General features: G+C 40.0%; 1 protein-coding gene across 7 annotated transcripts in view; it reads left to right on the top strand.

Annotated features, from left to right (window-relative positions):
• Nucleotides 1–24,517, top strand: part of Plcb1 (phospholipase C beta 1) — a 678,981-nt gene that overhangs the window by 542,146 nt on the left and 112,318 nt on the right. For all 7 annotated transcript variants that reach the window (XM_035446906.1, XM_027421690.2, XM_035446909.1 and 4 more), the window contains 9 exons: nt 1,688–1,772; nt 2,811–2,935; nt 5,030–5,184; nt 7,187–7,351; nt 8,050–8,149; nt 10,103–10,207; nt 11,207–11,316; nt 22,703–22,835; nt 24,195–24,248. In XM_035446906.1, the coding sequence (XP_035302797.1) occupies nt 1,688–1,772; nt 2,811–2,935; nt 5,030–5,184; nt 7,187–7,351; nt 8,050–8,149; nt 10,103–10,207; nt 11,207–11,316; nt 22,703–22,835; nt 24,195–24,248 (1,032 nt within the window). The remainder of the gene's footprint in view (nt 1–1,687; nt 1,773–2,810; nt 2,936–5,029; nt 5,185–7,186; nt 7,352–8,049; nt 8,150–10,102; nt 10,208–11,206; nt 11,317–22,702; nt 22,836–24,194; nt 24,249–24,517) is intronic.

Raw genomic sequence — 24,517 nt, 5'->3', positions numbered from 1 at the left:
TTCACATTTCATTTGTTGGGCTACAACCCGTGTGGGGCCCCAAGTAACATAGTGACAGTGTTAAGCATCTGTCCACATCTTTGCAGAAGGGAAGCAAGAAAGCCTTACACACGCTTTGGCAACACAAAATGGAATCAACCTATTCACATTCCATTTCTCCAGCTCATCTCATGTATTGAGGAGAATATGTAACTCACTTTGCATCGCTCCTTGTTTTCCCTTCACCCAACTATACATTCATATTGAATGCAAAAGTCATCTTTCTGTTGCCTAATGGGGAAACCTTTTTATGAAAGTGCTCTTTATACTTACACAAATGTAAGGTAAGATCAGAGCAAGAGGATCCTTGAAGCTTCCTGGTTGCTTAACTGAAATTTTGCCTATATGCAACAGTGTAGATTTGCCCAACTTAAGCTTCTATGTGGCGTGGTTATTTATATTTGTGAGCTTCTGCTATGAGTCTGAATTTAGTGGCACTTGGTGTCTTGACATGCACAGGAATTTAAATTTCACTACAGTTCACATATAAAGAATCCAGCATTTTCTGGTGCCATAATTCCTGATTCTCATCATCTGAAGTTGTTCAATGTAAAGCATCCTAAAGCTGGGGGAGCCGGGAGAGTTTCCTGCCCTTTGGCTTCACTATCTGTGACTCCATTGTGCAAAGCTCCTAAAGGTGATGTGATGAGAGGCAGCTGAGCAGGTAGTAGACATTCTCTAGAATGCAGTGATGCCCATGGACTTCCAAACTCTTTCTCTTTGTGGTTTCTGTCCCTTGATCACGCTAGGAATTTCATTGATTGTATTTTACCCATCATGCGGACTTAATTTTAATTAACAGTCATGCTTAAAATAATTAGTTGCATGAAAGTAAATTAATGATGAACCAAAATAAAGGAATCGGGTTCCCTGAAAGAAAATTGGCAAGTGGGTAATGGATAGAGCCTCCGGTGATCAAGAGTAAGGATAAGGGCCTCATTTTCAAAGTGAGAGGGTCAAAGAGGGAAAAACTTCCCAAAGATGGTCAGTTTTCAAAATATAGAGTTTTTTTTCCAACTGTTTATAACACATACCCAAGTATAGGGCATAGCTGCTGATTTTAATTTGGGAAGACCATGAAACTGTCTGTCACTCGATCTAAACTGAGCTCACTTTGTTTTGTCCCCTGTCCCCTGTAGGGTCTTGAATTATACATTCTGTGTGTTTTCCTAAAACTCTGGATATTCAAGAATATTGACTTCTTTAACACATTCGCCCCTTTGGCTGTTGTAATCCAATATAGAAATAAGGATTCCTGTCTTTTGATAGATCCTAATTCCAATGCCACTTTAGCTGGGACTTTAAGAGTTGACATATGGGCATGAGTAACATACAATATCAGCACCAACATCCCCACAGTATCTTCTGCAAATCCCCCAGAAAGTCAACTTGGAGGGATTTAGAAAAAAAAAAAAACAAACATTTTCCTTGTCATACAACACCTGTTAATTAAATCACACCCTAAAGCACAGAACCATAAGGACATCTCATCCGAGCAATGATAAATGGTTCATGGATAAAAGTGCAAATATCCACACTGAATGTTAAATCAGTTACCCTACAATTCATTTAACATTTGTTTATTTTAATAATATGATTTATAATACTGTATTTTATTTCTTATCCTTTTTGTTGTTGTTGAACTCAGAAAGAAATAAAAGCTTTGAAATGTCTTCCTTCGTGGAAACCAAAGGACTTGAACAACTTACAAAGTCTCCAGTGGAATTTGTAGAGTATCCTTGATTTGATGAATGACTGTTGACCATACCTGTTGAAGTCATGGGCTGTTTGTTCAATAAGGGGAACGATACATGAGTAGTTTCCATCTATAGCCCAAGTCTCACTCTGAAAGCTGAGGCAGCAGGATCAACATTTCTAGGACAGCCTAAGCTATGGCATTTTCAGACTCACACACACACACACACACACACACACACACACACACACAATCATTAGTAAAAGTAGAGGGAACAAATGTGAACTCTATAATTTTTTTTACAATTGTTTTACAATTGTTGTCATTAATATTGAGTACTGACTTTGTGTTAATCTTTTGTTAAGTATTTTATCTCTTTTAATTCTCAAAGGAATCCCATGATGGAGGAATTGCTCAGTTATTTTATTGATGAGAACAGAAGATGAATTAACTTCCCAAGATCTTATAGCCAACCAGCTTCAGTGTTAAGTCTCCAGTCTGTCTTGGCTGCCTCAGACCTTAACTAACTTCTTCCTTAAGTAGGGGTAGGTGTCAGTCTGTCATGTTACAAAGATAGAGCAATACAAGGTTCTTAGAATGGAAACTGAACTAAAAAACTTACCTGCTTTATTAATCTTAAAGACTGCTGTAATCTTGGCAAATAGCATTACTAGAGAAGATTAAGAAAACGAGGACAGAGAATTTCAAAATCAGCTTTGTGGTACCTACTTCCTGCTTCTGCCACACACACTACAATCCTCCCCTGGAACTTAATATTCCAGCCTCTCACAATGCCCTTCATCATTACAACTGTGGCTATGCTTCCCATAGACTTTGACTAGGTCATTCTTACTGCCTTAGGATTCTGCACCCACAAGTTTCCTAATAGTAATGCTTTTCTTCCAATAACACTTTTGTTCTATTAACTCATTCTGTATATGTGTTGCCTATTAATGCAATTCAATTGTTAATTTTTACTTCATTTTCCCAATAAGAAATAGGGAAGTAGCCTCACAGTGAATATAACAGACTGATAATTTTGAAATTGTATTCACTACTTAACATGATGGTCCAGATACAACAAGATGCAACTTAGCAGGATATACCCCAAAGGAACACGTGTGGACTCTTCCAACTACATGCCGCAGCTCTTCTGGAATGCTGGCTGTCAGATGGTGGCACTCAATTTCCAGACAGTGGGTAAGTGTCAGTAGCTCACTCCCATTGTTGCAAACTCACATTTCCAAGCATTTACAAACCATTACCATGGGAATTTAGGATGGGTTGGGGAGCCAGATTTGACTGAAAAACTAAATTACAATGCAAGATAATCAAAGCAAAGGAAAAAGGTTAGGCTTAGGGTTATAGAGATATAATGGATTTTATATCTATGGATTTCATGATGCTTTTTCAAGCAATTAAAAAAGGAGTCTAAAATCATTTTAAGAAAATTGAAAATTCAAAAGCCCTGGGTTAGGGAGAATGTTCAGTTGGTAAAGCCCTTATCTTGTAAGCATAGGCACCCAAGGTCCATTAGAGCCTGTATGAAAAAGCTTGGATGTGATGATGAGCGCTTATCATCCCTGCTCTAGAGAGGCAGAGAGAGACACCCTTGAGTTTGCTGGCATCCAGGCTAGCCTTCTCTGGTCCCAGAGGAAGACTGTTTCAAAAGCACAAGGTGGACAGTTCATAAGGAGCAGCTGAGGTTGTCCTCTGCCCTCCACACACTTGTACACTTGGTAGGTGTCCCTATAATCACACATGCAGTGACACATAAGAGGCACCTACACCCGAGTGTGTGAGCACACACTCTCTTACACAAAACAGAACAAATAAGCAAAAAAATCACAGGGAAAAAGAAATCTTCCATAAACGCTGCCACTAATAGGTTCAATACCTTGTTTGGGGGTGTGTGTGTGTGTGTGTGTGTGTGTGTGTGTGTGTGTGTGTGTGTGTGTGTTATAATAGTTTGCTAAAGCAATAGAGAAATTTTCATTCATTTTCCTTGCTCTAAAACATGTTGCATAGAACTCTGAAGTAGCCCTGTTATTACCGTTTTGCTGGCCCCATTAGTACAAGTAGGATCACTTCATGGATGACTTGGAGCAGATAGTTATTTCCTAGGTACCTTAACATTTCTAAATCATTCTGTTTTTTCTTTTTATTTATTTGGTTTATGTTTATATATATATTTTGTATCAAATCCACAGTTTTTATTTGATCCAGGGTTTTGTATATGCTAGGTAAACACTCCACCACTGAGCTCCTAGGCCCTAAAATGTGTTTATTTTTAACTCCAGCTATTACAGTAAATTTACACGTTCATTTAATGTGCTGACTGTTGAAACTTTGACCAGTAACCTAGGTCCACTGGAAAAGAGTCTGTGAACAATTCATATTGGCTGTAATTAAGCACAGAAATGCACATTTAAAATGCCTTCCTGGCCGGGGCGTTGGTGGTGCACGCCTTTAATCCCAGCACTCGGGAAACAGGGGCAGGAGGATCTCTATGAGTTTGAGGCCAGCCTGGTCTACAGAGTGTGTTCCAGGACAGCCTCCAAAACAATACAGAGAAAGCCTGTCTCGAAACCCCCCCCCCCAAAAAAATAAATAAAATAAAATAAGATAAAATGCCTTCCTGTAAATTAATAAATAATTATAGCATCCTTTGATAATGAGTTACCTAGAAATTAGTCCTCAAAACTCGCCTAAAATGGTTTATATGAGTATAAGAAACAAAATAAAAGCAGCCTTTTCTAACATGTCTACCTTTTGATTCTGTGGGTTCCTTCACTCCTAGCAAAACCACTGCTAAATTTTCAAATTTTTCATTATTACATTCACTGAAAGACATGTAAAATGCTGAAAATTTACTAGAAACAAGTGTGTCTAACGAAATGACTGATTAAAATCATCAACTCAAATATATGTATTCAAAGGAACTTTATTCAGCTATTAAAATTAAGGCCAAAAATAGTTACTAAAATGGGTGTGATGTTTATAAGAAAAGTGTTTAAATTGAAAAAGATGAACACTATAAACCAACCTGCAGACTCTCTTTGGGTTTGGGGACTAGAGCTGGGTTTTTTTGTTTATTTGTTTGTTTGTTTGGGGTTTTGTTGTTTTTTGGGGGGGGTTGTTCTTTTGTTTGTGTGTGTGTCTAAATTGTTATGGTGTGTAACTATTCCCCAGTAAAGGTGTGAACAGTCAGGGAAGTGGCCTATAATATTATACAGTCTTATTCTACAATTTCCAAACACAAATACGTTTACACTGGGCTGTTTTTCTAATTAGATCTAGCTATGCAGATAAACATGGGTATGTATGAGTACAATGGGAAGAGCGGCTACAGGCTAAAGCCAGAGTTCATGAGGAGGCCGGACAAGCACTTTGATCCATTTACTGAAGGAATCGTAGATGGGATAGTGGCCAACACCTTATCCGTTAAGGTATGTACACTCCCACCCTTAACACCGCCAGCTTCCCATCCCTGAGAAGATACATAAATATCACCTATATTTCATAAAGAAGTATCCTTGTCACTAAAAACTTAGGAGTTAGGAAGACTCTTCTTTTTTTGAGACCACATCACTATGTACTTAAGCTTGCCTTAAATTCTCAGTTTACCCAACTCATCCTAGGTGCTGGGATGACAGGTCTCTGCCTCTAGATCCAGCATTGCTGTTCAGCCCCCAGCTCTCTCCAGAGTGAGCCACTTTATGTTAAAGTTTCAAAATCAAATGCTTTGTAATTAGATCGTTTGAAGTTATTTCAAACCACATATTATAGAGTGAACTAGGCAAAAATGCTGCTGCATAAATGTATTTGTTTTAAGAAATTATTTTCAGCAATGATGTTTCGTTTCTGTCAGGAATGGTTAAAACACACTCATAAGCACCACATAGTGACAGAAGACTGTTTTTTGATTTTTGTTTTTTGTTTTGCATTCATGTTACTTGTTGTCCTAGCTGAGTCAAGCTAGTAGTAGTTTGACTTGTTTAGACTCCCTTACTCCAATATGTCTTTTTTGCTTATTGATTTTGTCTTGAAAATTCTATTCTGACAGTGGAAATGGTTACAAAACCATGACATAGATCTATAAAAGTGGGGAAATTGTTGAGAACCCCTCCCAAAATTTACCCTGCATCTTCTGTCCAAAATGCAGGCTACTGCATAAAGACCCCCATGACTCCATCATCACTGCCAAACCTTGGGTCAGGATCCTGTTGGTCCTGTCATACCTCTATGTGGGTCTTCTGGCAGAGATTTCACAGTTCCAGACCTACAAGCTAACATGGTGATCTACCTTTCCATATGACTGGCAAGAATCCTGAGACTTAGGGTCATGGCTACTCCAGGGCTCTGCTTTTGATCAAACAACATCAGCACCCAAAACTTCAGGGCATCTGAATCCCTGATGGGATTCATATCACTTAAAAATTTCAAATATGGTACAAAGCCTGTTAGGAAGTAGAACCCAAGTTAAACAACAGTGATTGATAACAAGTGTGTGCCCATCAAACTTATCCTCTTGCACAGCTAGCCATCTATGCAATTGTGATCCTACTTTGCCTAGGAATGGAATTATTCATGTGGAATTGAATAAGATCTTAACATTACATTTTCACAAAACATCTCCCACATCTTCCTCTGTATGTAGTCCAGTTGTCAACACCCAAGGGATATATCACCTGCCATGATGGTTAATGGGAACAAAAAAAAAAAAAATGTGCCTGTGCTTGATTCCAGAAAGAGCAGCAGGAACAGGAAGTGATGGAGCAAATGCAGAGAATCTGGGTTATGTGTTTGGAACAAAGTCATCAGCTTCTCAGTGGCCTTTTAGCTTACCCACGACAGGGACAGGACTTCCAAGATGATGACTGGGCTAGAAATCTGGCACAATGGTGGCATGAACATAAGCATTAGGAGCTGAGGAATGCAGAGGGTCAGAAATCCTGAACAGTCAGAGACATAGTAACCTGGAAAGCTCTCTGAGTTGGTCCTGGGATAATGTGTTCATTAGCATTCTTGACAGGTGATGGGTCCCTCAGATGCTGACAGACAATTATAGATAAAAGAAACCATGGCTAATGTAGGAATGTGTAGTCTTAAATCTTATTTAACTACAGGACATTGATTAATTCTATAGTCAGACAAAGGAGTCCCACAATTGTACAGATGGCTAACTGGATGATGGCAGAGGTTATAAGTTGGTGACTTCCAAGAATGCTTGTTCATCTATTGCTCCCATACAACGCCATCTGATTGGCTCCTAACCTCTCCATTCTCAGTCTCCTCTATCAACTCTTTAAATGGAGAGGAATGGTGGCTCTACTCTTGCTTTTATTTCATTTCACTTATGATTTCACACTCACAGCCTGCATTGGCCTCCTTAAAGCTGTCTCCTGAATCTTTTGTTACCCATTTTCAAGACTTTCTGCTATTTTCTAGATTATTTCAGGTCAGTTTCTTTCTGATAAGAAGGTTGGGACTTACGTGGAAGTGGATATGTTTGGTTTGCCTGTGGACACAAGGAGGAAGGCATTTAAAACCAAAACATCCCAAGGAAATGCTGTAAATCCTGTCTGGGAAGAAGAACCTATTGTGTTCAAAAAGGTGGGTCTCTGCTGTGAGAGGCAGGTGCTTTCTGGGTGTTTTAAACAAAGGAAAAATGGGCAATTATTTGGTCATGAGTAGATAAAGCAGTTGTATTTTAAAGGTTGTCATGAAAGCTTTAAATTTTTAATATTTTAGCTTTATTTATTGATTTATTTATACAAATGTTCAGCCTGCATGTGAGTCTATGCATCACATACATTCCTGGTGCCCACAAAGTGGGAGGTGGATTCTTAGTACTGGAGTTATAGACCTTTGAGAACTGCCATGTAGGTGCTGGAAACTGACCCTGGATGCTCTTTGAGAACAACGAGTATTCTTAACCTCTGAGCCTTTCCCCTTGCTTCTTGATTTTAGGTTTTGCTTTAATATATCAAAGTACCATATCTGAAAAGCTATGTGCACAATGGTGAGACCCCCCCAACTGAGTTTGCAGAACTTTCTTCATTGATGATATGTGTGTAAAAATAAAGTATCCTTTGGCTCAAATGCCATCTGGAGCAAGGTGGCATACCCAAATGCATCCATTTCTGCTCATTGCTTTTCTTACCTCACAGAGGCAGCTCAACATTTTACCTAGATTAGATAAATAGATATATGCTGTGGGAAAGGTGGGATCAGGTAAATACTCAAATACTCTTCCAGTTCTTTCTGGGATTTGCTTTCTCTTGTAACCACCATTATTCATGTCCCCACAGGTAGTTCTGCCTTCTCTGGCCTGTTTGAGGGTAGCAGCCTATGAAGAAGGAGGTAAATTTATTGGCCACCGGATCTTGCCTGTGCAGGCTATTCGGCCAGGTATGGATAGTGTGGTTAGAGAATTTGTCATTAAAAAATGACTTATGGCCGGGTGTTGGTGGCACACGCCTTTAATCCCAGCACTCGTGAGGCAGAGGCAGGTGGATCTCTATGAGTTCGAGGCCAGCCTGGTCTCCAGATCGAGTGCCAGGATAGGCTCCAAAGCTACACAGAGAAACCCCGTCTCAAAAAAACAAAAAAACAAAAAAACAAAAAAAAAAGAAAAAAGAAAAAAAAAGAATGACTTGTGATCTATTTGCTCTATTGGTTTTTTTTCCCCCTCTTAGGGGGCCTGTCTTCCAGCTCCCAAATAAATACATGGAGACTTATTCATGCTTATGATTGGTTGAACTTAGCTTGGCTTATTTCTAGCCAGCTCTTTCTAACTGAAATTGTCCTGTTTCTCTTTAAATGCATTTTGCCTCTGTGCTTTTTACCACACACACACACACACACACACACACACACACACACACACACAAGTATCCTCTCTTTCTCCTTTTCTTGACCCTCACTCTCTTCCCTAGATTTCTCCTCTATTTATTCTCTCTGCCCACCAGACCCACCTATTCTTTTCTCCTTCCTAGCTATTGACCATTCAGCTCTTTATTAAACTAATCAGGCATTGTAGACAGGCACAATAACACAACTTCACAGAGTTAAACAAATGCAATGTAAAAGAATGCAACTCATCTTTGCATCATTAAACAGACATTCCACAGCATAAATGAATATAACAAACACATCTTCAACTAATATTCCACAACATTGCTCCTTTGTGATTTTGCTGCATAACAGAGGCTTTCATTTTGTCATGTTATAGTGTTGCAAGAATCAACCTTGGCCACAAGAGTTGTGTATAGCAAGCTATGTGAAAACTCACTTCTGAGTATTTGTGTTCCCGACTCATGAGTCTTGTCGGTTAGCACTGTATATGTTTCTTTTTAACTACTATAATGAAAATATCTTAGTCAGACTTCTTTATAAAGAAAACAAGCTTATTTTGCTCACAGTTTTGGAGGCTACAATGTCAAGATGAGATCATTTTATCTTCTTTTTCTGGTAAAGACCTAGTAATGGAGGCTTCCTAGAGGAAGTGGGGGGGGTCCCCTCACCAGATAGGAAACTGGAGAACTCGGGTAGGCCAGAGTCAGTCTTTTTTATGAGAATCTCTCTCAGGAGCCATCTCTGGCAAGACCTAGTAGCACAGGCTGTGAGTCCAGCTGTCCTGAGGCAGCAGCTGGATGATCACACAGCCTCCAACATAGGAACCTGGGGGACAGAGCACAACAGCCACAGCATAAGGATTGTGTGGGCTAGCCTGAGCTCATGGGGGACAGAGCACATCAGCTGCAAAATAAGAATAGGCTGGGCTAGCCTGAGCTGGGGGGGTGGACAAAGCACATCAGCTACAGCCTAAGGATAGACTGGATTAGCCTGAGCTCAGTGGCAAAGTTGTACTTCATGATGCCATTTGGATTCATTTCTGTCCCATGTGTTCATTTTGTGGTACAATCTGAAGTGGTGGTGGCACCCAACCTAGGGGCTCTTTAAGGGAACCCACTGGTATATTAAAAGTGCCTAACTCGACATGTGTGTGTTCACACTGTGCTGGTCCCATAGCACTAATGTCCCGCGGACAAAGCAGATCCCTAGTCAGAAAATCACATCAAGTATGATTTGTTGCAGGAGGCACATTTGAACCAATATTTAAAAGTGGGATATACAATTTGCAGGTGAAAATGTGATTAGAACGGAAATAATAATGGTCACAATAATAATACAGAATCAGTGATATTTTCCAGCCTGTTGAGGAAAATCCTACCTTATCACTCAGAATTGTGTGATTGAAATGAGAAAGAAGTGGCTGTTTGTCATGCATACAGGTGGGAATGGGTGTCACTAGCCCTGTAAAGCAAACAGGTGATACTCAGTGTCATTGTCACCCTGCAGGGTATCACTATATCTCCCTTCGGAATGAGAGGAACCAGCCCCTGATGCTGCCAGCTGTCTTTGTCTACATAGAAGTCAAAGATTATGTGCCAGACACATATGCAGGTAAACAGTGCCGCCTGAGGATATCTGCATCGTCATGGCCTGGTGGAAGGCTAACTGGGCCAGTGGTGGGACACGGTGGCCTCATAAGCTCAACTTCTTTTGTGTGTATGCTTAGCAATCAGTTGCTTGAGCCGTTGTGTGTACATTAAACATTTCTCGACTGAAATCCTAATATTCCAATGTCTACTCTATTTACATAAGGGCAGTCTTCCCCCCATGGGACCAACACATCCCAGCCCAAGCTGCCCAGTGCTGCACTTGTTCATCTATCTCTGTGTAGTGAATTTGCCTCCAGCTAGTTGCAGACCAAGTCTATAGATGGGAGTCCCAAATTCACAGGCTTAACCAAAAGTCACATTTTTAAATGTTGTTTTGTTTGTTTGTTATTGTTTTGGTTTTGTTTTCTTTTTTGTGGTTGTGTTTGTTTTTTATTATCAAAGGCCCTAAAAATGAAACATTGGCCATTGGTGGAGACTGTGACAAACTTGGAACACATGTTTCTGGCCCAAAGGTGGCAGCTGTAACTCCCTCTGTCTTGCCACTGCCATGCAGATGAGACCAAAATTGCCAAATTGGTTGTTCCAATAGACTGAAAGATAGGCTTTATGTGAAGTGTCTCCACTTATGATATACTTTTAACCAAATAAGCCAAGTATGGGAGTCATTGCTGGAGGAGAGAAAACCTTCAAAATGAAGCCAGAGAACACGAAGTTAGGGGGATCATGACTTGAAATTCGAATCATTTGGCTCTCAGAACCAGGTGACTGAAGTTTGAGCAAAGTCCCGACCCTGGTGTATTTTCAAAAAGGGGCATATCTGAGTGGATAGTCACAGGGGTAGGTGGAAGAATAAATGCTGCTACATCAATGAGTGGGTAGGCCAGTGATGAAGGAATGCATGAATGGATGGTGGGGTGTATGCTTGGATGCTTCCTTGGATGGATGATGGATAGTCAACCCCTCCAGAAAGCTTGGCCTACAATGTCTCTTTCCTGTTTAGATGTGATCGAAGCTTTGTCAAACCCAATCCGGTATGTCAATCTGATGGAGCAGAGAGCTAAGCAGCTGGCTGCACTGACACTGGAGGATGAGGAGGAAGTAAAGAAAGAGGTGAGAAGAGGTCAAATCAATGCATGACTGTAACTTGAGTTCCACATCTACCAGCTGACATGGGCTATGTAACATTGCACCTCAAAGACATGGTACACTGGAACATGACTTCATGCGATTCAGCTAAAGTGACAAAGCTGTAGAGGAGTCAGCAAAATTTCTACATTTATTTCCCTCAGCATTCCTTAGACAACACCCATGCCTGATCCCAAGGCTGTAGTGAATAGTGCACATCTTGCTACATTGGGTGTTTCTATGTGGTTTTCTGTTGATTTAGCAACTAAGTCACTGAAAAAAAATCGTCACTTAATCATTATTATCTTCTTTTGTTTTTAATTTAAAATACATGATTTTTCAAGTGATTGGTGAATTCTTATAAGGAACAAAATACTGACCAAGGGCTGGTGAGAGGCTCAGTGGATAATGGTGTTTGCCCCCAAGCCTGATAACCTGAGTTTTCAGTTCCTGAGACACATACAGTGGGAGGAAAGAACCAATTCCCATAAATTGAATTCCATATGGGTGTCATGATGTGTGTGTTCTCACACACATGCCAGGCCTAGGTCACTGTTACAGCTTGCAGGGTCACAGCTGGGTAAGCACTCACCTATACATTTTCCCCTTTGGTCTGTCTTGGTAGTATCATGAAGGTTCTCATAAATAGTGTTTTCATTTTCATTTGATGCTAAAACATTTTTAATTTCTTCCCTGATTTTCTCAGCAACTCCATCTGTCATTTAAGAGTGTATAGTTTAGTGTCTATGTATTTGTACAGCTTCTGTGGTTTCTCTTGTAACTGGTTTTGAATTTTCTTGCTCTATGATCTGATATGATATTAAAGATTATTTTGCTTCTTTTGTATTTGGTATGACTAAGTTTGTGGCCTAGAATATTTTAGAGAAGTCTCAATGGGATGCTAAGAAGAATTTATTTATTATTTTTTACATTCTGTTCCTTTTATTGGAAATAGATATTTTTCTTCACATAATATATCCTGATTATGGTTTCCCTCTCCTCTACTCCTCCAGTTCCTCCCCGACCCTCCCATCTGGATCCACCCCCTTTCTGTCTTTCATTAGAAAATGAATTGCATTCTAGAGGATAATAATAAAATACAAAAAATAATGTAAAAATATAATAAGATAAAACAAAAACTAACACATCAGAATTGGACAAAGCAAACAAACAAAAGGAAAAGAGCCTAAGAGAAGACACAAGAACCAGAAACCCACCTGTTTGCACACTCCGCTCCGGAGTCCCATAAAAACACTAAACTGGAAGTCATCATAATTATGCAAAGGACCTATAGGTTACCCGCTTGTCTGTTAGCTGCTGTCTCCAGGCAGAAATTACTCATATCAGAGGGTTGTTGGTGGACACCTATGTTCTTCAGCTCTTCAGCTGAAACAGCTACTGGTGAAAATCTCACGATGGAGCATTTTGGTGATGGTGCCTGCCAGATCATTTCCCTATCATAGAACAGACTCACTCTAAGGAGAGAGAAGAAGTAGAAAGAGAGCCTTTGAGACTGCAGAAATCTCAAACCTATTTATGATGAATTAAAACAGTAAAGGATATGAAAAGCAAGACAGGTCAATATTGCTTTTGTTTCTCCTTTTTGGTAAAGTGATCAGAAGTGTTTTTTATATATGTATACTGCTGATTACAGTTAGATTACTTTGGACATTTCCGGTATCATCCAAGAAGCCTTAAGACTCCATATTGGCCTCACAAAATAAAATACCACCATTCCACCACCACCACCACCACCACCACACCACCACCACCACCACCACCACCACCACCACCACCACCCCGCCCTGTGGAGTTGTCTAAATCCTCTCTGGCCTCATTTGGGAAACTAAAGAATAAAAAAAACAATTTAATTTTTTGATCTTGACCATTTAGATCTTGGAGGAGAAAGTAATTTTCAGCCTCAGAATGCTGGTGTGTCCTTTCCCATGGTACAGTGATGCGCATTTATTTGACTGAGGCCACTCAAAATAAGCAGCCGTAGTTTTCACAAAAGAAAATTCTATCTAGGACATGTTAGGCACTGTAAAGATATCTTCATCTGATTCTTCTAACACCATGCTTCTGAAAGTCCATTTTATTTGAGCATAAAATCTTCACTGAACTGCAAAACATTACCAAATTTCTAATATGTTAATAAGTTACCTTCTTAGGATGATTTTAAATCCAAAGTTTTCCTCAAGGTTCAGTTAACAGGCATTCATTACATACCATGTGAGAAAGACATTATTCAGATTATATTCTTATTAATATAAGTCAAATGTTTATATTTATGTAATAGATGAATTATGGTTGGATATTGGAAGATCACATAGAGATTGACTGCATTTGTTTTCATGTCTTCTTTTTCTTCTTCTTCTCAGTTATGGTTTTCCTTTTCATTTCTTTTTTTCTTTTGCTTTTTGCCAGGATATCACTGGATAGCCCAGGCTGGCCCCAAACTCTCCATCTCCCTGCCTGGGATACTGATGTGTCCCTTAGTACCTGAGTCTTTTTTAATCACTTTAAAAATCACTGTTCAGATTGTTGGCCAGCAGCATTTCAGAATAAAAACATAATCTCAATCCTAGGGTTTGATTTATAGCATTTACAGATATTTCTCTAAAAGTCAAGTTAAAAAATTTAAGATATAAACAGCAAAATAAACTCTTGAGTAATATAAGTTGTCAGTCATTGATACATATTGAACTAGCATGTTGTCTATGGTTGTATTTTTGTTTGCAAATTTAATAAAAGTTCAAAGCCCACATACCTTAATGTAATTGCAAGGATACCAAATGAAATATCAGCAACTCTTTTTGTTTCCTACTTTTAAAATATACTTATAAAGGAAAAATGTGAATGCTCAATATATCAGTCATAAAATAAAATAACTTGAGCATGACTGTCATGCTGAGAATGGTGTGCCCAAGGCATGGGGGTGGAAGTGTTTACCAGATCAGCGCTGACAAAAAGCTGTTTTAGAATTATTGTTTCCATTTACATTCTATATCTATGTGCATTCTGTCCCATAGAGTGCTTGCAGACTCAGAGTTCAACTTGTGGAAGTCATTTCTCTTTCCACCACATGGAGTCTAGGGTTTAAAATGAGGTCTTAGGCATTGTGACAATTGTCTTTATCCACTGAGCCTGATGGAAAACTTTTAATAAGTAATATGCATTGTAGACAGAAACACAGCAGCCCAATTCCCAGTGAGAGAAAGGATCACACCCCTGGGAAGGAATGGGTTAAAGTTCTCTCTGAGACTGGCCATTTGGTATGAGGTTCCAGGAGCCATTAGAAGGTAGACTCTAATGATCTGTATGAGGCACCTCAGGCCCTGGGCCAGACACCAAAAAAATTAGGGCCTGACAGGTTGGGGTGGGGTGGTGGGGGCTGCTTCTTGTTTTTAATGTTTTTGTTTATATGGTGAACAATCATATCATCATATCAGAGGACCAGAGGAAAATATAAATACAATGAACACTATGTACTTTCCATGTACCTGGCAGTGTATTGGGCCCTTTAATGTATTAACATATGTGGCAATTTGTTTGGTTAGTTGGATTTTAGTTGGACAAATATTCTACCACTGAGCTACATCCCAAGCTATTTTTAATTGCTTGGGATGGCCTTGAACTCACTATGTAGCCTGAACACATCATGATCTTATGATCCCCTTACCTCAGTCCCTAAGTTACAAAGATTGAAGGCATGAGCTGCCAGGCCCACTTTCATTTATGCATAAAATATCCATAGTGTTCTGATTGTCCCCTTTTAGCAAATGAGGAGATACAGGCACTCAGGGTATAAATTTCTTTCCCAGGACCACACAGTTGAAAGGAGTTGGGATTGAAACACAGGTAACATGACCTCATAACTCCTCATCTATGCCAGCATGTTTCCAAAATTTACATCCAGTTGGGATATGATGATAACATGCTGAGATCGATTGGGTGGGTTTGGATGTGGGTCTCTTTAATAAGTCTTATTGACAGGATCTCCTGGCCTGTACCGCCTACTTTGAGTAAAACACACATACACCACACCCATCACATGACAAGACTGTAATATTCTGTAAACCTTAGCAAGGAAAGGTTCTTCATGGTCTCCTAAACAGCAGGATCCTGTACAGAAGAACATATCACAGCTTTTGTGACCACATGAACAAGACTTCTGCAAGCTCAAGGCAGACAAAATCCAAGCCTAGAAGTAGGAGTTGGGCTCCTTTAACTGAGGGGCTATTGATAGTTGATAACTACTAGGGGTGGGGGAGTCAGTTAATTCCAAGAGTGTGGCCCTGGTGGATCCACCCAACTCCACTAGACAGTGTCACAGACAAGAGTATATTAGCAACACAAATTGGACTTCTTGGGTTTAAAAAACATGAATACATAAAACTGGGTGGGTAGGAAAAGGAAAGTATATATGGAGGGGTTGGGAGAGAGGATGAATATGATCAAAATGCATTATGAGAAATTCTCAAAGAGTTGATAAATTGTTTTCTTAAAGGAAAAATGACACCTTCCTTTTCATTTCTGTGTTTCTTAGCTTTGACAATTACAAGCCACTTTGTTTGAATTCCATGGAGTAATCATAGTAGCCCCCATTTTTAGAGTAGTCAATGATTGCTTGTAATTGTGGAGTGACTTGCTTAATTAAAGAACTCTGGTCTTCTAAAATAAGATATCACCAAAAGCCCAGATAGCCACTGTCACTTAAGCAAATCAATTGTTGGTTTGGTCCAGCTGCTTTCACAAGTCTCTACATCCTATTGAAAATTTTCAGTGGATTGTAATTCAGGGCTTTGGGTTCATCCTCCTAAAACACTGGATTCATCACCCATGCCACACACAACAGCAGTAGGATTACAAAAGCACAACTCTCAATTAGTAAAGGCTTTCACCCTAATCTAGGGTAGAGCTCTCAAATTTTAACATGCATAACCCTGATATAGTACGAATTCACTGAGTCTTGCACAGGTCATAAAACTGCATTTCTAACATCCTTCCAGGTTTTGAGTAGCAGAGCTCTTGGTATGTCAGAATCACCTGGCTGCTTCTTTCATCACCGGCGGATGGCCTCCATCTGATGCAGTTAGTTTGAAGTAAATCCAGGCTCTGAAGGGATGCTGGTGCTGACGCAGGCACCATACTTTGAGAACCAGTGCTTTGGAGCCCTGTATCCTCTTTCATGAATAGCTGGCTCTCCTTAAATTAGTCCATTTATTCCATCTCCTGCAATGTCAGCTTAGTCACAGAAACCTGGGAAGGGCTCCTGGAGGAACTCTTTGCCCCCAGGACTATCTAGCATTTGTACTGTGAGTGGCTAGCCACATTCTGTGCAAAACACTCTGGCTTAATCTCAAAGCTCTACCCCTACAGAATGGATGCAAAGCGTGTTAGATTACTTTTCAGAAGAGGAAGCCAAGATACTTTCCTCACTGCAAAGTTCAGTCCTGACTTTTAGAAACATTTCTAATGAAGGTGGTGGGAATTCCAATGCATAGTTCGCTTTCTGTATCTGTGCATTCTTTCTCCATGCATTGAAACAGCTGCAGATTGTGTTTTTTTTTTTTTAAACTGTAGTGAATACTTTTTTTTGGTATTCTCCTTAAATGGTATAGTACAACAACTATTTATATATCAATGAACTCCAAGTATACTGAATATGTGCAAAAAGTCTATAAAATTTTGCACACATTTCACAAGCACCTGTGGCTTTTGTGATTTTTCTGGATTGTGAAACCAACATCATATAGATACTGACCTGTATATCAAATATTCATCAGAGCCATGTTCCTTCACACTTTAAAAGCTTTCTAATCCCCCAGTCATGTTGAGTAGTCAAATATTGAAAGAGAAGCAGCATCATTCTTTCCATTCATGGATTTATCCATTCATTCTTTCAAACACATTTCTCTCATTTCAGCTAAGATTTAGGCGGTACTGTAGTTTCAGGACTTTGCCCATGAAGGGTACCTACTTCTTGCATATGAGCAGGAAACTGAATGTGGACTTATTCCTCCACTCACTAATTAACTAATTAATTAAATGCCATTTAATAGTAATGTCAGTTACTATGCTGGAATGTATGTATATCAAATCACATATGCATATTTATCTGTGTGGATATATATTTACATGTGCATACCCTGAGAAAAAATCATATTCTCTCTTCCTCACTTCTGAGGAAGAAAGTGACATCAATAACAGTTCACACATTGAACTTACAATTGTCACTTCTGGTTCAATAATTGGTGGGAGTACTATGTTTATTTAAATGATGGTACATTTAGATTATATTCCAGTTACTACTGAAAGAACTTGCTGGATGTTAGTTGCAGATGTTACCAAAATAATTTTACATATTGGTATTCATTAAGACATTTGAAAAATGGGGCTGGAGATGGGCTCTGGTTAAAAACACTTGCTGCTCTTGCAGAGGACCCAGTTTCAGTTCCCAGCATCCATATGGGGACTCAAAACCGTCTGTATATCCAATTCCATGGGATCCAATGCCCTCATCTGCCCCCTAAGGGCACTGGGCACACATGTGGTACACATCCATACATGCAGAAAAATATTCTCACATGTTAAATAAAAAGTAAAAAACTGAATAAATAAGTTTTAAAGAAAGCCAGAAAACTGAATGCAGAATATAAATTCATCCTGCTATGTAAAGACTTCACTTCTCACTCATCCTATTAGACTCTTCAAAAATTTTCAAACACACGGAAAACTTGAAAGAATCATAACATTAATCCTCTTATATCAGTCCAAAATTGAATCCTGATTTTCACTTTATCACATATAAATCCCTATATTCACTTATCACTCTAACTTATTTTTAGTGCATTTCAAAGCAGTCTGCAAACATCAGTGCTTCACTCCTAAGCATGTGGAAACACACAGGCAGGGTGTGGTTCTCAGAACCAAGTCTGGATGTCTTAGGAATAGGACACATTAGACAGCTAAGTTAACTGAGCTAATGGAAAGTTTAGGTACAAATTACCTAGGTGTTTTTGAAAAGCTGTTTTGAGTGAAATGCTAACAAAACTACAATGCTGCCTCAGTATACCGGATTTTATACCCTGAAATTGCAAATCTCCATCTAATTCTGAGGAAATGGCTAACCACACCCCTTACCCACAAGGATCCAAGTCAACATACTCTCATATGAATAAGCCACATGGAAGGAACAGCACATATGTGTAGATCCAGAGGAGAACTTTGGGAGTTTGGTCCCTCCTTACTCCATGTGGGTCCCAGGAATCAAATTTAGATCATCAAGCTTGATAGAAAACACCTTCCCCTGTGGTAATATTTTGTTTATGCTGTAACAAATAGAACTCACCTAAAGATCAGCGTGCGGAACTAAGCCACTAGTTAGCCATAGAGGCCAGGCAGTGGTGACACACACCTTTAATTCCAGCACTCCCAGCACTCTGGAGACAGAGGCAGATGGATTTCTGTGAGTTCAAGGCCACCCTGGGCTACACGAGATTGAATCTGTCTAAAAGAGAAACAGAGCTCCCAGCACTTGGGATGACATGTCTTTAATCCCAGCACTAGAGAGGTGGAGACAGGAGTGGTATGGCTGGGCAGAGAGAGGAATATAAGGCAGGAGGAGACAGAAGCTCAAAGGCAGTCTGAGGATTTGCAGAGACAGGGCAGTCTGAGGATGTAGCCTGAGGAAGCAGTCTGAGGGCAGAATCACACCTTTGGTCTGAGCATTGGTAGAGGTAAGAACTTTAGTAGTGGCTAGTTTCTCTGCTTCTTTGATCCTTCAGCTTTCACCCCATGATAGCGGATTCTGAGTTTTTATTAATAAGACCAAAGAGAATTCGTGTAACATTTACCCACTGAGCCATCTCATTAGCCCAGGACTCAGGAAAACTGGGATCTTCCAATACCCCAAGGATTGGAAACCAATACCCAGTCACATCTAATAGTTGAAAGACATTTTACTTTCTTGTTAATTATTCAATAGAATTCTTAAGACATTTACTCTCAAAGCCAAAATTAACAAATCCAGGACACAAGTCTCTTCCATTGGTTCAGCATGCCGTTAAGAGTTCCCTTTTACAAAGCCTATAAGAACGATGGTTAAGTTATCCACTCGGTGATTTATATGTGATCTTTCTAAAGGAATTTGTCTTTACTTTAATTCTGGGAAAGATGTAATTTTTGTATAAGAAATTTAGTGTGTAAAAGTCAGTTTTCCCCTTATTTTGAAGAAAAATATATTGCAGTAATTCCATATGACCACGAGGGGGCAGAGGCTAAAAGCAAAAATCTAGTAAGTGCAACTGAAGTCCCATTTTAATGAATCTTCCTTCATTGAAATCCATGTAATTGGATTCCAGTGGTCTTTCAATTAAGTTTATAAAACATTTTGGGTGCCTTTATTTCTGTCATTATGTCCAGAACCTTGGGAAAGGATTGTGTGCTTATTTTGTTGAAACACACAAAAGCAAACATTATGGAGTGGTCTGGGGAGAAATGCAGTCAAAAGTATTGATTTCTTTGAGCTAGACACAGAATTTGGCTTTTGAATTTAATCTCACATGTCAATCTGATGGGAATGACTTAATTTTCCAATCATCAAAAAGTTAAGTTCAGTATTTCACAACAGTAGGTATTTAACCATTTTTTATATTTGCTTTTTTATATGAATGCTGTTTTAGTGCAACTGGGCGAGTTCTTTGGAAATTAAGTCCACCTACTGATGTGTCTGTCTTAGGTATAACGTAGTATTGTATCAATGCTTCCTTGGATCGCCACTCTCACAGAACACAGAATGCCTGCTATTAAAATATTTAGACTTTGTAACCAGTTCTCGTGTGACCTCTCTGACCTCTAGCTTCCTTTTAATAGACTTTAGTGCAGACTGTCAGTACCACTATTACTCTGCCATGGTGCTGAAAGCAAGGCCCACCTGTTCGGCTGAGATGAAGCCAGTACACAGCAGTGTCCAGGCCACTGAACCTTTAACTACTTGTGCTATGAGGTTCCATTAGGGAAACTGGGGCTCCTTGACACATCCCTCGGCAAACCGGTCAAGCATCAGTCTATTGTTTGCCATTCTACATTCTCACTAATGCATCACATTTGTCTTCAGAAAAATCCTAAGAGGCCCCTGGCAAATCTGACTAGACAAGAACCTATTAATCAGCTCCTTCCTTGCCCTCTTCTCCTGACGTGTGTTTGGCAGGACAGAGGATGTGCGAGTTGCATGTTTGTTGGCCCCTGGCCCAGGGCATTTCCAGCACACAGCATCCCTTAAGTGTTCTGGCTTGGGGATTCCAGGCAGACTCTGCTCCTTCGGTCAGGGGTGCAGAAGGCTGCTCTGGTTCTAATGCAGCCAGAAGGTGCACTTTGGCCTTTTGGTCATTTGAAAATGTATGAGTTCACATGAGTATTTCATTTTCCATTATTCCTCAAAATCTGGCAGCTATAGGTGGAAACTGAGCAGTGTCTGTCCTACTTACAAAAGCTTTCTCAGGCTTTAGGTATGGCTTCCCTTTTCCTCCCTACAGCTTTACAGCTCCAGGTCATTAACTCTGGCTTGTTTTGTTTTGTTTTTCAAGAAAAAGCATGAAAACAATTCTCTGTGTATAACCTGTCCTGCATGGAAAAAATCTGGCAACGCTGGACAAGCCAAAACAAAACAATGCAAAAAAATATATACTGCATTCAAGAGGCTCTCATTTGCAATGTCTGGTTGAACAAAGAATTTACCATCACTCCTCTTGGCATATGACTCTAGGGAGAATTTTCTTGTTGTAGGGATGCTAACTAAATGTGATGATACCAGAGCTTACCAGTCAAGTTACCCATCCATAAAAAGACATAATTTCACAGTAGCAAGATCTAATGCTTCTAGGTTATATGGCTAGGCTCCTGTTTTTCCTACTTGATGTCTAGCCTGGTACCAGGGCTTATTTTTCTTTCACCAATCCCAGGGAGAGCAGCTATACTGAAGAGTCCTAATGAACGAACAGGGCTATTTGTTAAGTTACAGATGATCTGGGGGACTGATTCAAAGCCAGCTCTGAGGTTGGAGGAGGAAGTTCATGAGTTGAAGGCCATCCACAGCTACAGACTAAGGCTCTGTTTCAAAAATGAAAAGCCATGATTTGGGGGAAGAAGAGAATATGAATCAGTGATGTCATCTCTATTTTTGTCTTCCTTTGGTAAAATTGTATTTGAAGTTATATGCCCAAATGTCACAGTGTTGGTGTCCAGATGACATGTGGGGAAAAATACATTGCTACTGTACCTTATAAATGCACTGCATAGAAAAATGCTAGGATAAAGACATCACAGGTGAAACTCACTGTGGACATGGAGAGCAAGTCTAAAACAGCTGGCAAGCACTTGAAGTGTTGGAAAGCATTGTTGAAATACTATGCAATTATAGAGGCAATTATTTTATAAGGATCGGCATTGAGTCAACAGACTTTATTTAATGTTTGCTTGGAATAGAACATAGCTGCTGGAGTGGGTGGAATGAAGGGCTCATGAGTCTTGACACAGTTATTATCATCCATTGGTAATGTCACAGAACCTTAACTGTTTCACACATTCACTTATTTAGCTTGTACCAAAAGGTGTTCTAGGTACTTAGTAAACATTGACTGTTTTGATCCTGGAAGAAATCTTATAAGACAGACATTAGTGTGATCCCAAATTTATCTATAGCATTGTGGATAAAGATGGGGAGACAGCACAGAGAGCTAAGTGACTTGCTAATGGCATACTGAATTCGATTTGAGGATACCTGGCTCCTAAGCCTGCACTCCACACACCCACCACATCAACTCTTGCTGTGGCATGGAAGCTGATGGCATGAAACCAGATGTCCTACTATCCCCTTCTATGTTATTTATCCAGCAGCCAGGCTCAGATATATTTATGTAGCTCACTCAAGTGTGTATTTCACGAGGGCTATCAAGCCCAGGACATCCCGGCCAGAAAGGCTTAGTTGACCTTCTTCTTCACTGCTATAGCAGGGCTCTGCTGAATCCTGGACAGATTCATGTCTTTATGGTCCCTTCTTTGCATTACATTTGCTACTGCTCTCTCATTTGATGGAAGCATACATACCACCTGGTCAGATCCAGGCACAGTGCGGGAAGGCTCTATCCAAGAGCATGGGCAAATTGGAGTGGAAACCAGAGCCTTCTGTGCAATTAACAGGCCACCTTTGTGATTTCACACTGTGCTGCATTCATCTTGCTTTCCAGACAGTTTCAAACTTGATATTTCTGGCTCCAAAAAAAAATGTGAAAATGCCAATTCTTCCTTGGTATAGGAAGACAATAAAAATAGTATGCAACAGAAAGTTAAAAGGTGTTTCTGTTTTTAGGCTGATCCCGGGGAGACATCATCAGAAGCACCAAGTGAAACCAGGACAACTCCAGCAGAAAATGGGGTGAATCACACAACATCCCTTGCACCCAAACCACCTTCCCAGGCTCCGCACAGCCAGCCAGCTCCAGGTAAACAGTGGGGACAGAGCTATTTGCTGGATGTCCAACCTTCAGCTTCTGGGGCCTCGACAGAAGGCTATAACACTGAGAGAAGAAAGCATGCCCTAGAGTGACATGAGTGAGTGGGTAGCAGGTTGGATTCACGGATGAATGTCACAGGACCACTCAGATTCACACCTGGCCCCGCTGACATGCTAAAATCTACCAGTTTCGTGGATTGTTATTTCAGGGTGAATTATGAACCACCCACTGATGGACTTGAGTTTGTGAAGCATTCTTCAAGAAACTTACAACTGTGCCTTAGAAGCATATTCTTCCTTCTCCTTCAAGTCTCTGCCAACATGTGACTTTCCATTAAGCATAAATGTCTGCCATGTTAGACTGTCTGCTAGGCCATGCATGTGGGTTAGGTCATTTCATCATCATTCCAGTCCTCCACGGGGTGTGTTCTGTTGTCATCTCATTTGGGAGGTGATGAATTTCCTAAAAGGCACAATGCCAGTGAAGGAAATTCCAGGTCAGACATAATACCCAGTACCACGAAAAAGCTTCTACTCTTCAACAAGGCTACACTCAACTGTCTCGTTTCAGAGACATCTATCATGTCACTGCAACTTATGTTGGTATTTCATCTCACTCTGGTTAACGTGTGTGTGTGTGTGTGTGTGTGTGTGTGTGTGTGTGTGTGTGAGAGAGAGAGAGAGAGAGAGAGAGAGAGAGAGAGAGAGAGAGAGAGGAGGTGGGGATTTGTGTGTGTGTGTGTGTGTGTGTGTGTGTGTGTGTGTGTGTGTGTGTGTGTGTGTGTGTTCCCTTTAACAGATGGAAGCCTTCCTGAGAGCAGGTTCAGCTTCATGCATCTTCTGCAGTCACCCAAGAGCTATCGCATGAACCATCTAGCAGCGTTCTGGGGGTGCATACATACCCTATTTCCCCTTACACTTTGCTCAGTGATTTGGGTGTTGATAATGGTTCTTGTCTGCAAAAATTGGTACTGCCCTTTGGTTTGCATTCAGCCTTTAATTACATCATTCTCAATATTGCCAGAAGATGGCAGTAGCACCACTGAGATTGAATTTCTTGTTTTGAAATTTTAATTACAAGTGGAAGGATTTGTGGAAAATAACATAGGATTGAGTCAAACTTACAAATTAAAGAAGTTTTGGAGTAATTTTGTTTTAAAAAAAATTTTCTACCACAATTAGCTGTTGTCTCTAAAGAGACCTAGAATCAAAGGATACTAGAGATGAAACCCAGATGGCCAAGTACTCTATTACTTAGCTACAACCCCAAGTCCAAATATTGCTTTTTTAAAATGGGATAACATCTGAAAAACAAAGAAGGCCATTTCTTTGATCTTTTTGGTTGCAGGTTCTGTAAAGGCTCCTGCCAAAACAGAAGACCTGGTCCAGAGTGTGTTAACAGGTGAGTGCTAGCCTTTCCTTTGCATGGAAGTCCAAAACTGAACATGGCACAGTGAGTGTTTAGAGGGAAGGAGAGTGCCATTTGTCTCTGAAAACCAGCATCATTAAATATTTTAGGTTTGTAGACATCTAGCCTGAGTTTGGTCATAATGTCCAATACATCATCTGGCCCCAGCATGGTCACATTGTCTAACGTAAAGTCATAGAGAAGTAACCAGAGTTGGCAGACAAGACCCTATTGGCTAAAAATAATAGTTTCTGAAGATAACC

Source organism: Cricetulus griseus, chromosome 6, assembly GCF_003668045.3.
Source record: "Cricetulus griseus strain 17A/GY chromosome 6, alternate assembly CriGri-PICRH-1.0, whole genome shotgun sequence".
NCBI lineage: Eukaryota > Metazoa > Chordata > Mammalia > Rodentia > Cricetidae > Cricetulus > Cricetulus griseus.
The sequence above is the reverse complement of the archived record's forward strand: the minus strand, read 5'-3'. Positions and strand labels throughout refer to the sequence as shown.